Below are 14,174 nucleotides of genomic sequence, written 5' to 3'. Positions count from 1 at the left end.
GGGGCGCCCTGCTCGGCCCGCCGCTGTGGCTCCTGCTTCTACTGCTGTCGCCGCGGGACGGAGTGTGCACCGCGCCCCAGGCCCCGTGAGTTGCCCCAGGCGACTGAGGAGGCTGGCTGTCTCCTCGGGGAGGGGGTCCCGGGGCCTGGCTCAGAGAGGTGCAGCGACCTGTCCAAGGCTACACAGCCTCCGCGCTGGGCGGGACCTTGTCCCCTGACTCCCAAGGGTCGGACTGGGAAGGGGTCCCCCCTGAGCCTTCTGGGGTGGCCACATCGGAGTACAGGGAGTCCCCAGAGCGACGGCTGCGAGGCCAGCGCCTCCTCCCCAGCTCGCCCCCTTGGTGTGACGGGGGCTGTCGTCTTGGGTGGTGATTTCAAGTTGCCCATGGCATGAAGGTAAGAGGTGCGCGTCTTGGCTGGGAAATAGGAGAGACCTACCGTTCCGTTTTCCATGGGAGGGCGTGGTGGCGCAGAGGAAGTGTTTGTTTTGCTTCCACATTTTTCTTGAAGTTTGCCTACAGAGCTTCTGGTGAGTGGACACAGTGAGGAGGTGAATTAACTAGCTGCTAAGGAGAATTTCCCATGAGCTGGCTTCCTCGGGAATATTTACAGACCCGCCAAGCTGGGGTGAACCCTGCAAGGCTGTGGGTCCAGGGGCGCTGCCCGGAGTTGCCCAAGTTTAGTCGTTGCCACCGGCCTCCAGCCTTTATGAGGCGGCTTGTTCAAGCGGTGCTCGTTTAGTCCAGAAAATAGGCCAGTAGTGGGGCTCGGTGGGTGGTGTCACTTCCAGCCACGGCTCTTTTGGGATCACGGTTTGAGAAGTAAGACACTGGACTGGGCCGGTGCCCCTGGACCTTGTGAAACTGGAATCCAGCAGATTTTTGTCCTGCTCTTTCAAAGCAGGCATCCCTTCACATAGAGGTTTTCAGCGGGGGGTGGGGGGGTTCCCTGGTGGTCGTTTGGCAATTCTAGGGGGGTATTTTTGGTCTGCGTTTGGTCCACATCTAGGGGAGCCAGTGCTTCTAGAATCTACTGAGTGGAGGCCAGGGATGCTGCTCAACATTTTCCCCGCCCAGGCGCTCCACCACCACACAGCTTGACCTGGCCCTAAATTAGAGACCCCGCCTTCTAAGGGCCAAGTTCAGAGTCTCAGAGTTGCAGAGTTTCACGTGGTTCTCAGGAGTGCTGGCCTCTGACTAAAGTCATCCTGGGATGTTACCTTCCATCGAGGGAAACTTCATCCCCGTGCCGCAGACATGCGCTAAGGAGCGAGCTTGCAGAATTACTGACCCAGGGTTCTAGATTGGTCGGCCTCTAAGCCAGAGCTGTGGGCTCTTGTTTGGGGAATAGCCCTGGACGCCCCCTTCTGTGACCCATGTGGTTTTTGCACGAGGACTCCCTGAGCCCAGAGAGCAGCGTGGATGCTCACCTTGTAGGAAGACCAGCGCTGTGTACTCTACCATGCGCCGCCTTTCCCAGGCTGGGACCTTCTGAGACCAAAGGATGAGGAGCCAGGGTCAGCCCCACGTGCCAAGGGCATGGCGCAGGTCAGCAGCGGTTGGCTGGCAAGCATCTCAACAGTTGCAACAACTCCTGAACCTCAGGGAGAGTCAGGGTGGTTTCATCGAGTTCTCTGGGGTCTCCAGGTGAAAAGTCTACCTCAGCTCTGGATAAAGGCTTTAAGAGGTGACCAAGGAAGATGAACATGGGGACTGTATGCTCCCCAGGTGCTCTTCCATACCCTGTCTGGGCTATGTGGGTGGTCCCAGGGGTCAGCGGGGAGCTAGATGGAACGAATATTCCTTCCTTTTTTTTTTTTTTAAAGTTTATTTATTTATTTTGAGAGAGAGAGAGAGAGAGAGAACATGGGGAAGGGCAGAGAGAGAAGGAGAGAGAGAGAATCCCAAGAAGGTTCCCCACTATTAGCTGGGAGCCCAAATCAGGGCTTGAACTCACGAACCGCGAGATCATGACCCAAGTCAAAGTCGGACGCTTTACCGACCGAGCCACCCCAGGCGCTCCAAGTCTTCCTGAAGGAGACTGAGTCCCCTGCTGCCGCAGCCTAGGACACACAGGAAGCCAGAGTCATTGCACGCCCGGGTCAGTGTTGGAATTAGATTATACACAGCACGTGAGGATGCGCTCCAGGCAGCACAGTTCTGTACTGAGGATCACTGCACGCTGTGTGGACTGCTGAAGGGAGACACTGCCCAGGGGGTCTCGGGGAGCTGACTGCAGCCCCCCCCCCCGCCCCCGGTTGGTGCCGGAGCCAGCCACCTCACATCACGTACAAAGCACAACTTCCTGAGCTGGAGGCTATATAAGAGAGGACGCTTAAGACCCAGGGTCAGTACACATTCTGGTCAGTGCTGGGTGTGGACAGTACCTTCATGAGATCCAGGGTCACCGCATGCCCCACATGATGCAGTCAAATGCCCACGATGAACGCATGCTCTGTGCATGGCCGCAGCCAGACACCACACATAGGAACCCAGTCGTTGCAGGTGGTTGGAACTGGGCTCAGACAGAGCATCGGATCCCGGGGTTGTGGCCGGTTCCGTCATTGCTGGATCTGGGCTGTGTCGCTACCCAACTGAGGTCTTTGCACATTCTCATCAGTGCTCGAGTGACATGGTACGTGGCTTGTATATGGTATGTACATAGTACCTGGTATGTCCTGAGGTCCTTGTGGGCTCCATGCAGTCCTGGAGTAGAATGGTACATGTAGGAACCCAGGATGCGTGAACTCCGGCCACTGGCCGAGCTGGACGGAGCAGGCAGGCTCCTGCAGTCGGGGCTGCAGCCAGACAGTACTCAACAGGAACCCGTTACCTCTTTTGAAATGCTTGGTTTTTCATGAAGTTTTTTTTTTTTTTAATTTATTTCTAGGAGAGAGAGAGAGAGAGACAGCATGAGCAGGGGAGGGTCAGAGAGAGAGGGAGTCACAGACTGAAACAGGCTCCAGGCTCTGAGCTGGCAGTCAGCACAGAGCCCGACGCGGGGCTCGAACCCACGAACCGCAAGATCATGACCTAAGCGAAAGTCGGACGCTTAGCCGACTAAGCCACCCAGGTGCCCCGGTTTTTCATGAAGTTTTAATGACGTCCAGCGTATCAGCGATTTTTTCCTACGGATGGAGCGTTTAGTATCCTATTCACAAAACATCTGCCTACCCCCACCGGCACCAAAGCCTTTCTCCTCTGTTTTCTTCCAGTGCTTTTAGTGTTTTTTACCCTTAGATCTCTGAGCCAGTTTGAGTTCACCTGAGTGTGTGATGTTCGGTAAGGGTCCAAGTTCATGTCTTTGTGTGTGAATGTGGGGTTGTCCCAGACAGGATTTTGAGAAACGAAAATCTCTCCTAATCTCATTGCCTGGCCTCATGCTTTTCCTTTTGTCTGTTCCCTTCTGGTGCCTGGAGTTCTGCACCGTTGGGTTTCTGCTGCCTTTGCTGTCTAGGCTCTTGGCGCGGATGGTTGCGTCCTGAGCGGTTTTTGTGGTTACAGGTGAATGAGCCTTTGTGATTATCCATGGAAGGTTGTAGAATAGCAGAGGCAGGAGCCCAGGTGAGGAGGACCTGCATCTGAGCTCAGGTGCCCTAAGTGCGTCCCAAGGCTCTCCCCTGTCTGACTGTGTGATCTGCTGCGTGTTTGTTCTCCTTCCGGAGTGACTGCTTTCCCGTCTGCAAAGTGCGATAATGCTATTCATTTTCCAGGAGTATCTTCATGGTTAGTTAAGCTGAGGATTTTTAGAGGAAGAGGGATGTTTTGGTTCTACTGTTCACAAAGCTTTTCCTGTTTCGTGCCATTTAGTTGATTTTCAGGGTTTTGTTCTTAAAATAAATGCTGCAGGAAGCTCCTTGCTTCTTGCCATGGGGCTCTGGAGTCTGGCTGCCTGGGTTCCAAACTTGGTCTCTTAGTGGGTTGGGCACATGACTTGGCTTTCTCCAGGGCTTAATTTCTGACTCTGTAAATGGGTGGTTTTAGCACTTCTTCCAGGGAGGCTGTGAGGACGAAGTGGGATCCTGTCAGTTACTCGGGAGATTTTTTCACAGTGCTGGTGCAGCATGCCCAAAGGTCCTGGGGCTGAATGAGCTGACTAAAAAGGTCTTTGGTGTCCAGAATGCAGACACTGAAGGAGGGGTGTGGTGCTGGCTAGATACAGAGAGGCCAGATCCTTCCCTGATCCGGGGGCTTCAGAGATGAATAAGCCAGCCCCAGGGCTCAAGGAGCTCATAGGTTGGTGGGGGGACACAGATACCATAAAATGAGTGTCATCGTGGCGTGGGCAGGCATAGGTGGAAGACCACCCAGGGAGCACCCTGATGCAGCCAGAGTGGCAGAGAGGCCAGAAGTGGGTCGGTTTCACTCAGGTTCTCCTCTCCTACAGGGGCTATTTGATTGCTGCGCCCTCTGTCTTCCGCTCAGGAGTGGAGGAAGTCATCAGTGTGACCATCTTTAACTCCCCAAGGGATGTCATGGTCCAGGCTCAGCTGGTGGCCCAGGGCGAGGCGGTGGCACGGAGCCAGGGAGCCATCCTGGGTAGGTCCCCGGGGTGCCTGGCCAGGGCTCCGGCCGTGCGGACACTGCTTTGCTTCTTTCCCAGCCCACCTCCCAGCAGGGGAGGGAGAGCTGGTTGCCTTTTCCCCATTCTTCAGATGGGGAGAGTAAGACCCAGGAGGGACAGCCACCTGCCCTGTCTGGGAAATCAGAGAGCGTTGTTCCTCGGCAGCCCGGCTTCTGTGGGTGCAGATCTGGACGGAACCGGGCATCCTTCTGTGCCGGCTTTGGCTAGAGCTGGGGCCTGGACCCAGAGGGAATCTCACGACCGTTTCAGACCTTTTGTTGAGCTTCTAGCACCCCTGTGGCGTTAGGCCCAGACCTGGGCTTACGGCCAGACTGTCACTGAGTTGAGCTCAGGCCCGCAGCCAGCCTCTCCCCTGCCGTTCTTGGTAAACTGCAGAAACAACAGTGCTGGCCTCCTGGACAGAGCCGGGGAGGGCAAGGACCTGTCCAGCAGGGCAGACACAGAGTGATGATGTCTGGGATCTCAGGCCAGCAAGGCGGTACCTGTCCCCCAGGGAGACGAGGGAGAGGCTGACCTGGAGCGGACACGGGGAGAGGGCTTGGGCAGGTTCGGGAGCGCAGCAGTCCTGACTCTGTTAGCCAGTCCCCAAACCCAGATCAGGCTGGCTTCAACAACAGGGTGTTTATGGGCTGTCACAACTAGAAACGTCCCCTGGCATCACTGGCTGTCTCCCAGCCCCATATCTGGATGGGCCCGAGTCTCCCCAAAGCTCAGAGAGGGACAGGTTCTCAAGGCCACTGCGGAATGTCCCATCCTTCCCTCTGATTGGCCTATCTTGGGCCAAGTGCTCAATCCTGACCCAACCCCGCAGACGGGGGGGCCAATGCTGATTGGCCCATTTTGGATCACGTGCTCAACTCTGAACCAATCACTGTGACTGGGGGAAGACCTATGTAAATTTGCGCAGAGCCCCGAGAGAGATGGGCAGAGCTCCGCCAAGCCTCTTGAATTTGGAGCTGGGGAGGTGGTTCCTCCAAGGAAATCGGGGTTCTGCTGGTGGAAAATGGGGAATGAATACTGGGAGGCAAACACGGTAGATGCTAAATCAAGTTTTAGAGGCTAGAAAGCCCGGAGAAGTGCCAGAATGGTAGATGACTCTGTTTGGGTAAAGAGAGAGGTGATGGGAAAACAGATCTACTGGAGTGAGGTCCAGTGGGGACCTCAGTCTCCTCTTCTTTTCTCTCCACCCTTCTCCTTGTTCCACTCCCCTGGAGTTTTCCCTTTGCTCCCCTCAAGCTTACCTTGGGTAGGGGCCAGGGGTGAGGTGAATTAACTATGCAGGCTGGCCAACTTTCCCCTGAATAACTCAGACCTTGTCCCTCCCCTCTGGCCTTCAGCTTTCGCCAGCGAGGAGGAAACCTCTCATTTTTCCCAATCCCAGCCCAGGCCAGACCAGCATGACCCAGAGTGTGTGTTTCTCTGCAGAAGGTCCCTCTGGGTAGAGACGGCCCCTAGTTGTAAGGCTGCAGCTCAGGGAGGTAGGAAAACACACCTCCCCATTTAACTGTTTTCATTTAATTTTTATTTTTGTAGATAAAGGAACAATCAAGCTCAAGGTAAGCTATGCATTTTTTAAATCATAAATCCTACCTTGGGAATAATTGATTTGAAATGGAGGGAGAGAAGTTTCATGTGTGGTGAGAAAAATGAAGAAAAAATTGAGAAAGGGAGAAAACTCACCTATAATCCCATCCCCCATGCTTTTCCCTTTTGTGTTTCCCAGTTGGTTAAGTGTCTGACTCTTTTTTTTTTTTTTAATGTTTAGTTTTGAGAGAGAGAGAGAGTGCATGCATGCATGCAGGGTGGGGAGGGACAGAGAGAGGGGGAGACAGAGGATCTGAAGCAGGCTCTGCACTGACAGCAGTGAGCTCGATGTGGGGATCAAAGTCATGAACAGAGAAATCATGACCTGAGCGGAAGTCAGATGCTTAACCAACTGAGCCACCAGGCGCCCCAAGCGTTTGACTCTTGATTTTGTCTCCCTCTTCCTGTCTCTCTCTGCCCCTCCCCTGTTCACGCTCTCTCTCTGTCTTTCTCAAAATAAATAAACTTAAAACAAAAACACACTTCTTTCATAGTTGCAATTAAAGGGTAGACACCCTGGCGTTTCCTGCTATTTTCTCTTAACACACTGCATAAACATACTTCCACGTGTTCAGATCTCTGTAATTGTAATTTGCCTTCTATTGTAAACAGCATTCTACCGCGTCTCTTTTATGTACTAATTTACTAATCCTCTCCACCTTGTACATGGTTCATTTTCTTAAAAGGTTGTTTTCAGGGTTTTGGTAATGTAAGTTGTGAGCGTCTTTGTGTACAAAGAGATATTAGCATTCTAAATTTTTTTTTCATGTTTATTTAATTTTGAGAGACAGAGACAGAGCACAGGTAGGGGAGGGGCAGAGAGGGAGGGAGACACAGAATCTGAAGCAGGCCCCAGGCTCTGCACTGTCAGCACAGAGCCTGATGCGGAATTCGAACTCCCAAATGGAGAGATCATGACCTGAGCCGGGGTCGGACGCTCAACCGACTGAGCCACCCAGGAGGCCCCCGATGTGGGTTTTTAAACTGGAGTCCTTGGATTTCAAGGGATTTGCAAGCTCTGAAATTGTAGGCGTTTCCTGGGTCAGCTCAAAGGAGTCCCTGAATGAATGGGCGCCATTGACAGTCGTTCTGAATTACAGTGTGATCAGATCCTGCAGTGATGGGAAAGGTCGGAAGTACGATGTGTCCCTAGTGCCTGCGTGCTGTGTGACAGAGGTCTTCCTGCCTTACTCACGATGGTCGAGCCTGGGACCCTTAACTCTTAGACTAGCTCCTAATGAGTAATTCTCAACTTTTGTCGGAAGTGATTGTGGCCCCACAGGGAACACTGGCAGTGTCTGGAGACACTTCTGGTGGTCATAGCTGGGGTGGGGGGGATGGGGAGGGTCCTGCTGGTGTTCAGTGGGCGGAGGCCAGGGATGCCCCTCAACAGCCTGCAATGTCACCACGGCCCCCGCTGCCACGAATGGCCTGGTCCTCAGGGTCAGTAGTGCTGAGGTTCAGAACGCTGTGTGGATCGCAAAGCCCTGCGCTCTGCCTGCAGGTGCCCCCGGGCCTCCGGGGCCAGGCCCTCCTGCGGGTGTGGGGCCGTGGCCGGCGGGCAGAGGAGGGCCCCCTCTTCCACAACCAGACCTCCGTGACTGTGGACGGCCGCGGCGTCTCCGTGTTCATCCAGACCGACAAGCCAGTGTACAAGCCCCGGCACCGAGGTGGGTGGCTTGTGCGGGTGGGGGAGGGCTTCCCCCGGCCTGAGCCGCCATGTGACCATATCCTTTCCTTCCAGTGCTCATAAGCGTCTTCACTGTCACCCCAAACCTGAGGCCCATCAGCAGGAAGGTGAGATCAGCTTCTAAAACCATGTGCCTGGATTAACTTAGGAAAACAGCAAAAAAACAACAAAAACCACAAANCACCAGCACCTTTTCTTTCTCCCCGATTCCGTCCAGATTCTCCCTCCGTTCTGATTTTTTCCTGTGGCTCCGAGTCTCCTTGGGGAGCCGGGGCGGGGCGGGGGGAGGTTTAGGGGACACAGAGCACTGGTGGGCATGGGGCAGTGTGCTCAGAGGGTGGGGGATCTGCGGGGAGGGTTTGCTCACGGTCTGTCGGTCTGTCTGTGTTGCAGCTGGAAGCCTACATTCTGGTGAGTGTCGCTCTGACCTGGGGCCGATTAACCTGCTCTCTGCAGACTGGGGGTCTGTCTTCCCCGACCGCCTGCTCTCGAGGTAGATCCTGCCTGTCCCAGCGCCTCACGAGCCTGGGGCCGGGTGCATCCCAGGCCCCGGATCTGCCCTGGGATCTGGGGATCACACACAGCGTGTGTCTGTCTCTGTAGATTTGCACAGAGCTCCCTAGACAAGGAGAGATCTGGCCCCTTTGTCGTGCGTCTGCACACAAGTCCCCTCCGTGCCCTAAGCATTATTTGCTCCTGTGTGGCTAACCTGGGGGCACGTCCTCTGTGCTTGTCACGCCCGAGAGAGCGGGCTCAGGAGGTGCTCCCGGGTGCTGGACACAAGCTGGGTGCATTGAGTTGACTCTGTGTGTTTGTCCCCTGCAGGACCCCAGGGGCTCGAGGATGATGGAGTGGAGACCCCTGGAGCCGCTGTGCTGCGGTAAACCCCTCCCACCCCCCCCTTCTTNCTGGGACCCCGCTACCCCTTCCCTGCAGCATGGCACCCCCTCCTCCATTTCTCTGGTCCCGGCATGCAGCTGGGGCTCCGGCGCATAACTTTAGACCTTGTGGGAGTATCAGGGTCTTGTTCATCTGCACTGCTTCTCCCCCCAGTGCAGGTTTTTGACGTCATCATCCCCTCCGGGGCTCCTGGACCCGGATGGGCTCTGTGAGCCGGATGGAAGAGTGCAGGGTCTCTAGAAGGCGGGTGGGTTGTGGTGTTTGTGCAGCGCCACACGTCCGGGTCGCCTGGTCTGGCCTTGACCCCTCTGCCTGGTTCTGAGATGCTTGGGGAGGGCTGAGGGGCTGGGACAGGGCTTCCTTGGGTTCTGACCCTGGGGCTGCACGGGCGGTGGGAGAGTCGAGGGCAGGGCTCGTGGAGTCTCTTGGTGACCCATCCCAGCTTCTGGCCTGGCACTCAGCCTCCTCCCCGACCTCCCCACCTGCCCCCTTCCCTTCCTGCCCTCTCACTAACTCGCTCTCTTTTCTTATCCTCGGGGCCGTAAGTGGATGCTGACAGAGGATGAACTTTCAGGCCAGTGGGGGAAACAGGCATTAACGGAGTGATGACGAATGATAACGTCCACCATGATGAGTGCGGGGAAGGAGAACTACAAATTGAGAGAGAGCAGAACGGGGTCTGGCCCAGCCCGGGGCAGCAGAGGCAATCCTGGAAGGCTGCCGGGAGGAAAAGCCTTTCCAGCAACAAAGTGAAGAAGGAGCAGGAGTTGGTCAGGCAAAGTGGGGGGGTCAGGGGACGGTTTCCAGACAGAGGCCCAGCATGCAGGAGGCCAGTGGGTGTCAGGGAGCGTGAGGCCCGGGCCAGGAGGGAGGCCCCAGGAGTCAGGAGCGCTCACAACAGAAGCAACAGTGAGACCGGGGGGCCCCTTGGATTGCAGGGAGATGTGTGGACGTGATCTGAAGAACACACAGGAAGGGAATGGCTAGGCTTCCGTTTAAAAAAACCTTTTGCGGGACATCTGGGTGGCTCAGTGGGTTAAGTGTCCAACTTCGGCTCAGGTCATGATCTCACGGTTCAGTGGGTTCCAGCCCCAAGTCAGGCTCTGTGCTGACAGCTCAGAGCCTGGATCCTGCTTCCGATTCTGTGTCTCCCTCTCTCTGACCCTCCCCTGCTCACACTGGCTCTCTCTCTCTCAGAAATAAATAAAACATTAAAAATTAAAAAAAATAATAAACATTAAAAAAAAATTAACTCCTTGCGATGTGCGTAGACCAGGCATCCTCAACTGGTGTGATTTTGCTCCTGGCTGAGGCCCCGTATAGAAAAAATGCGCGCTAGTGACATATGCTCTAAATGTCCTCTGAGCATCAAAGGTTTCGAATCTGTGAGGAAAGAGACCGTTTGCCGTCGCGTTTTCCAATTCCAAAGTGACACGGAGAAGCGGTGGGTGCTGTCGGAGTCGCTGGGTTTTCTCGGGAGTCCCAGTGGGCTGCTGGCACAGTGTCACCGTTGGGGACAGGCAGTGCAAGTCACACTCAGGAGGGAAAGATTCCCCCAGCGGTGTTTGGAGTCTTCGCGCCCATTCCGATTCCCCCATAGCGGGGCTCGTGGAAAATTCTGCCCTGAGTCTCCTCCCAGCGTCTGCTCCAGCTCGGGGCTCCAAGGAGCTGACCCAGAGCAAAAGCTATCCCCTGTCCTCGGAGGCTGCTGGCATTTCGGAGGGCCCATCTGCAGGGAGAGCAGGGCTCTGTCTTGAAGCCTGTTCAGAATCCGTGTTCAGTTTGGGCAGCAGTTACCATCTGGTGGGCAGGGGGTGGGTTCTGCCTCCGGGGGATGTTAGCTTTATGGGGGTGTATTTGGGGGTTGCTGTGATGTGGGTGGAGGAGCTACTTGCATCGAGTGGGTGGAGCCCAGAGATGCCACTCAATGTCCTACGATGCACAGGGCAGCCCTCCACCGTGAACTAGGATCCAGCCCCAAATGTCAGCAGTGCCGCGGTTGAGAATTGGCTCAGGTGGGAAGCGAGTGACTGAGCGTGGTGGTGGCTGTCTCTCTGGTCTGTCACCTCCCTGTCCGTACTGCGCCTTGGCCACAGGGCGCCCCCAGGAAGCTGAGGGCGGGCTCTCTCTGCATCATTCACCTTCAACCTTCCGGGGGGGCTTGTTGGCCACAGAGCCCCGCCAGCCTGGGCCTGGTCTCTGGTTTCCCTGAGGTTTGGCTCTGGGCAGATGTGGCTCCCTGGGGTGCCTCTGCTCCGCCCTCGCCGTGCCCAGCTGGTGCCCCGCACACGCACTTGCCCTAGCATGACAGGGGCATCTCTCTTCACACAGGCATCACCAACATGACCTTCCCCCTGTCTGACCAGCCGGTGCTGGGAGAATGGTTCGTTTTTGTCGAAATGCAAGGCCACGTGTACAACAAGTCCTTCGAAGTGCAGAAGTATGGTAAGCCGGAGCATCTTAGGATCTTGGGATTTTATACCTGGGAGAAACCACAGACATCGATGATGGGGGAGGGTGGCAGGAGCCCCGTTCACTGCAGGGGGGGGGTAAACTCAGTGCAGACAACTGGGCACTTGGTCATTTCCTTTTTAAAAGAATTGTCATGGGGCGCCTGGGTGGCTTAGTCAGTTAAGTGTCCGACTTTCGAGGTCATGATCTCGCGGTTCGTGGGTTCGAGCCCCGCGTCGGGCTCTGTGCTGACTGCCAGCTCAGAGCCTGGAGCCTGTTTCAGAGTCTGTGACTCCCTCTCTCTCTGACCCTCCCCTGCTCACGCTGTCTCTCTCTCTCTTTCCTAGAAATCAGTAAAACATTAAAAAAAAAAAAAAAAAGAATTGTCATGAAATAGACATAGCAAAATTTGCCGTCTTAACTACTTATAAGTGTAGAGTTCTGTTGCATTAAGGACATTCAGGTCGTGGGACAGCCATCGCCACCATCTATCTCCAGATCTTTTTCATCATTCCAGACTGAAACTCGGTCCCCTTTAAATGCTGATACCTGTCCCCTCACCCCCAGCCCCCTCCACCCTATTATTGTTTCTCTGAATCTGACTCGTCTAGGTGCTTCATGTAATGGGATCATACGGTATTTGTCCTTTTGTCTGGCTTATTTCACTCGGCATAATGTCCTCTAGATTCAGCCATACCATAGCAGAATTCCCTTCCTTTTTGTAAATTTAAATTTTTTATTTTGAGAGAGAGAGAGAGAACATGTACACAATAGGGGAGAAGGGCAGAGGGAGAGAGAGAATCTTAAGCAGGCTGCACCTCAGTGGCTCAATCCCACAACCCTGGGATCATGACCTGAGTCGAAATCAAGAGTCGGATGGATGCTCAACCAGCTGAACCGCCCAGGCGCCCCAAATTTCCTTCCTTAAAAGTCCATTGCTTTTGGCTCTTTCATTGTTTTCTCGACCCTGTGCACGGATGGGGAAACTGAGACTTTGAGAGCCCTTAAGGAAATTGCTCAAGTTAACAGGAGCTGGGGAATGAACGTGGACCAGAGCCACTCACTCTGCTTCTGGGCTAAAAGTCTCCCCATCCTGGTTGAGGGTTTATCCTTTGAAGAGGAAAGCCCTGGAAGGAAAGGCCATAGAGGGCAGGGCTGTTGGCTGCGAGCGACAGAAGCCCAGTGTCAACTCAGAAGGAAAGGAATTTCTCGCCTTGTGTGACAAGCTCGAAGAACCAGGGTCTTCATGTTTCCTCCGTGCTGCTCCTGGGTGTCTGTCCCTGCCCCCCAAGTGACACAGGGTGACCAGATGGCTGGATGCTCCTGGGGCTGAGTCGGGAAGGAAGGAGACCCCCCTCGAGCTGCAAGCACTCTCGAGCCTCCCCAAGTTGGTCTAGGACCTGGCTACTTGTGCACTTCTGGGCTCGGCTGCATTCAGAGCATGTAGCTTAAAAGTGATGAGATGGGGACCTCCTAAGAAAAAAGGGGGTGTGGGTCCCCCAAAAAGAGGAAATAGAGGTGGGTCAGCAAAATCCCCACAATGCTGCCCGTGCTCAGTGAAGGGTGGTGTGGATTCCTGTGGTGGTGGCCGCTGGGTGGCCAGCGCTGTGGCTTTGCTGTTACCCCTCCCACACTTCCAGTACTTTCTGAGGCCACCCCAGCTGTGGAAGCCGCCGCCCCTCCTCTCTGCTCTCTCTTTCCAGTGTTGCCGAAGTTTGAGCTCCTTATTGACCCGCCCCAATATATCCGGGACCTGGACACATGCGAGAAGGGCACCGTGAGGGCCAGGTGAGGAAGAGATGGTCTCCATGCGTAAGCCCCTCCCCTTGAGGACACGCCCCCATGACATGCCCCTCCCCGGGGACAGCCCCGCATCAGGCCCCTCCCCAGACACGCCCCCACGGCCCTGCGCTTCCCTGGACACGCCCCCACCACTGCCTCTCCCCGGAAACGGCCCCACAGGCATGCCCCTCGTCCCTCAGACATCCATCCCCTCCTCCTGGGGGAGGGGGACCCCCAGGAACCCTTTCCAGGGACCCCCTCTTTATTGCAGACAGCACCCACAGCCGGTGGGCTGACCCGCAAGGGATTTCTTGAAGGGGTTGCCTGTATAATGACTTGGTTGATGACCAGGTTCAAAGTGGGGGTCGACCGGAGGGTGTTGAGAGACGTCCCTTTCTGGGGCCCCCCAGGGAGAGCCCAGCCAGCTCTGTGTTCCCACGGAGCTCTGCCACCTGCCAGACGTGGCTGAGGCAGTTCTCCTGCCTTCCTTCCCTCAAGCTGTGCGCGCACGCGTGTGTTGAAAGCAATCTCTACCCCAAACGTGGGGCTCGAACTCACCACGGAGATCAACAGTCACATGCTCTCCTGACCGAGCCTGCTAGATTCCCCATACGTTTCAAAATCCAAGGATGCTGTCAACTGTACTTGAATACAATAAAAAAAATAATAAAACCCAGAGATGCGTTGGAGACACACACATTTTTTTCATAGTCTAGAAAACACTATCAAAATGCCTGGCGTTATTTTTTTGATTCACTGCGATCTGCCGTCTCGCTCCTGCGCCCCTGTAAGCAGGTGTCCCCTCTGCACAGGGCATGACAAAGACACGTTTAAGTTTTAGCAATATGTCTGAGAGGACAGCTTTACTTCTGTTCTCTGGGTGAAGAAACCAAGACTCAGAGAAGTCAGGGCCCCGGCTCAGAGTGTACTTAGCAGGACTCTGAGGTCCAGGCTCCTCTGTACTGTCCTGCCCCAACAAGTTGGCCAGGGCCTGGGGTTGCCTCACATACTCTCCTGCTCTTGGGTTCAGAGTTCCTCTCTGACCCTTGGTCTCTTTTTCTGTCAAACATAAGCCTTGGTGCAGAGGCCTGTAGGCCCCTGACACCATCTCCCCTGACTCTGGGCTGTGGAAAGGGCTGTATGCAGAGAATGTAGGAGGAGGAAGCAGGGCTCTCCCGGCCCAG

At 55.2% G+C, this 14,174-nt stretch overlaps 1 protein-coding gene across 1 annotated transcript in view; it reads left to right on the top strand.

Annotated features, from left to right (window-relative positions):
- Positions 1-14,174, top strand: part of CPAMD8 (C3 and PZP like alpha-2-macroglobulin domain containing 8) — an 86,083-nt gene that overhangs the window by 711 nt on the left and 71,198 nt on the right. The window contains exons 2-10 of the mRNA XM_077776996.1: positions 7-85; positions 4,386-4,537; positions 6,117-6,139; positions 7,672-7,837; positions 7,912-7,964; positions 8,251-8,268; positions 8,683-8,737; positions 11,089-11,202; positions 12,912-12,996. Coding sequence (XP_077633122.1) covers positions 7-85; positions 4,386-4,537; positions 6,117-6,139; positions 7,672-7,837; positions 7,912-7,964; positions 8,251-8,268; positions 8,683-8,737; positions 11,089-11,202; positions 12,912-12,996 — 745 coding nt within the window. The remainder of the gene's footprint in view (positions 1-6; positions 86-4,385; positions 4,538-6,116; positions 6,140-7,671; positions 7,838-7,911; positions 7,965-8,250; positions 8,269-8,682; positions 8,738-11,088; positions 11,203-12,911; positions 12,997-14,174) is intronic.

This window comes from Crocuta crocuta, unplaced genomic scaffold, assembly GCF_008692635.1.
Source record: "Crocuta crocuta isolate KB4526 unplaced genomic scaffold, BGI_CrCroc_1.0 scaffold77, whole genome shotgun sequence".
Classification (NCBI taxonomy): Eukaryota; Metazoa; Chordata; class Mammalia; order Carnivora; family Hyaenidae; genus Crocuta; species Crocuta crocuta.
Note: the sequence above shows the minus strand (reverse complement) of the source record. Positions and strands in the feature narration are given on the sequence as shown.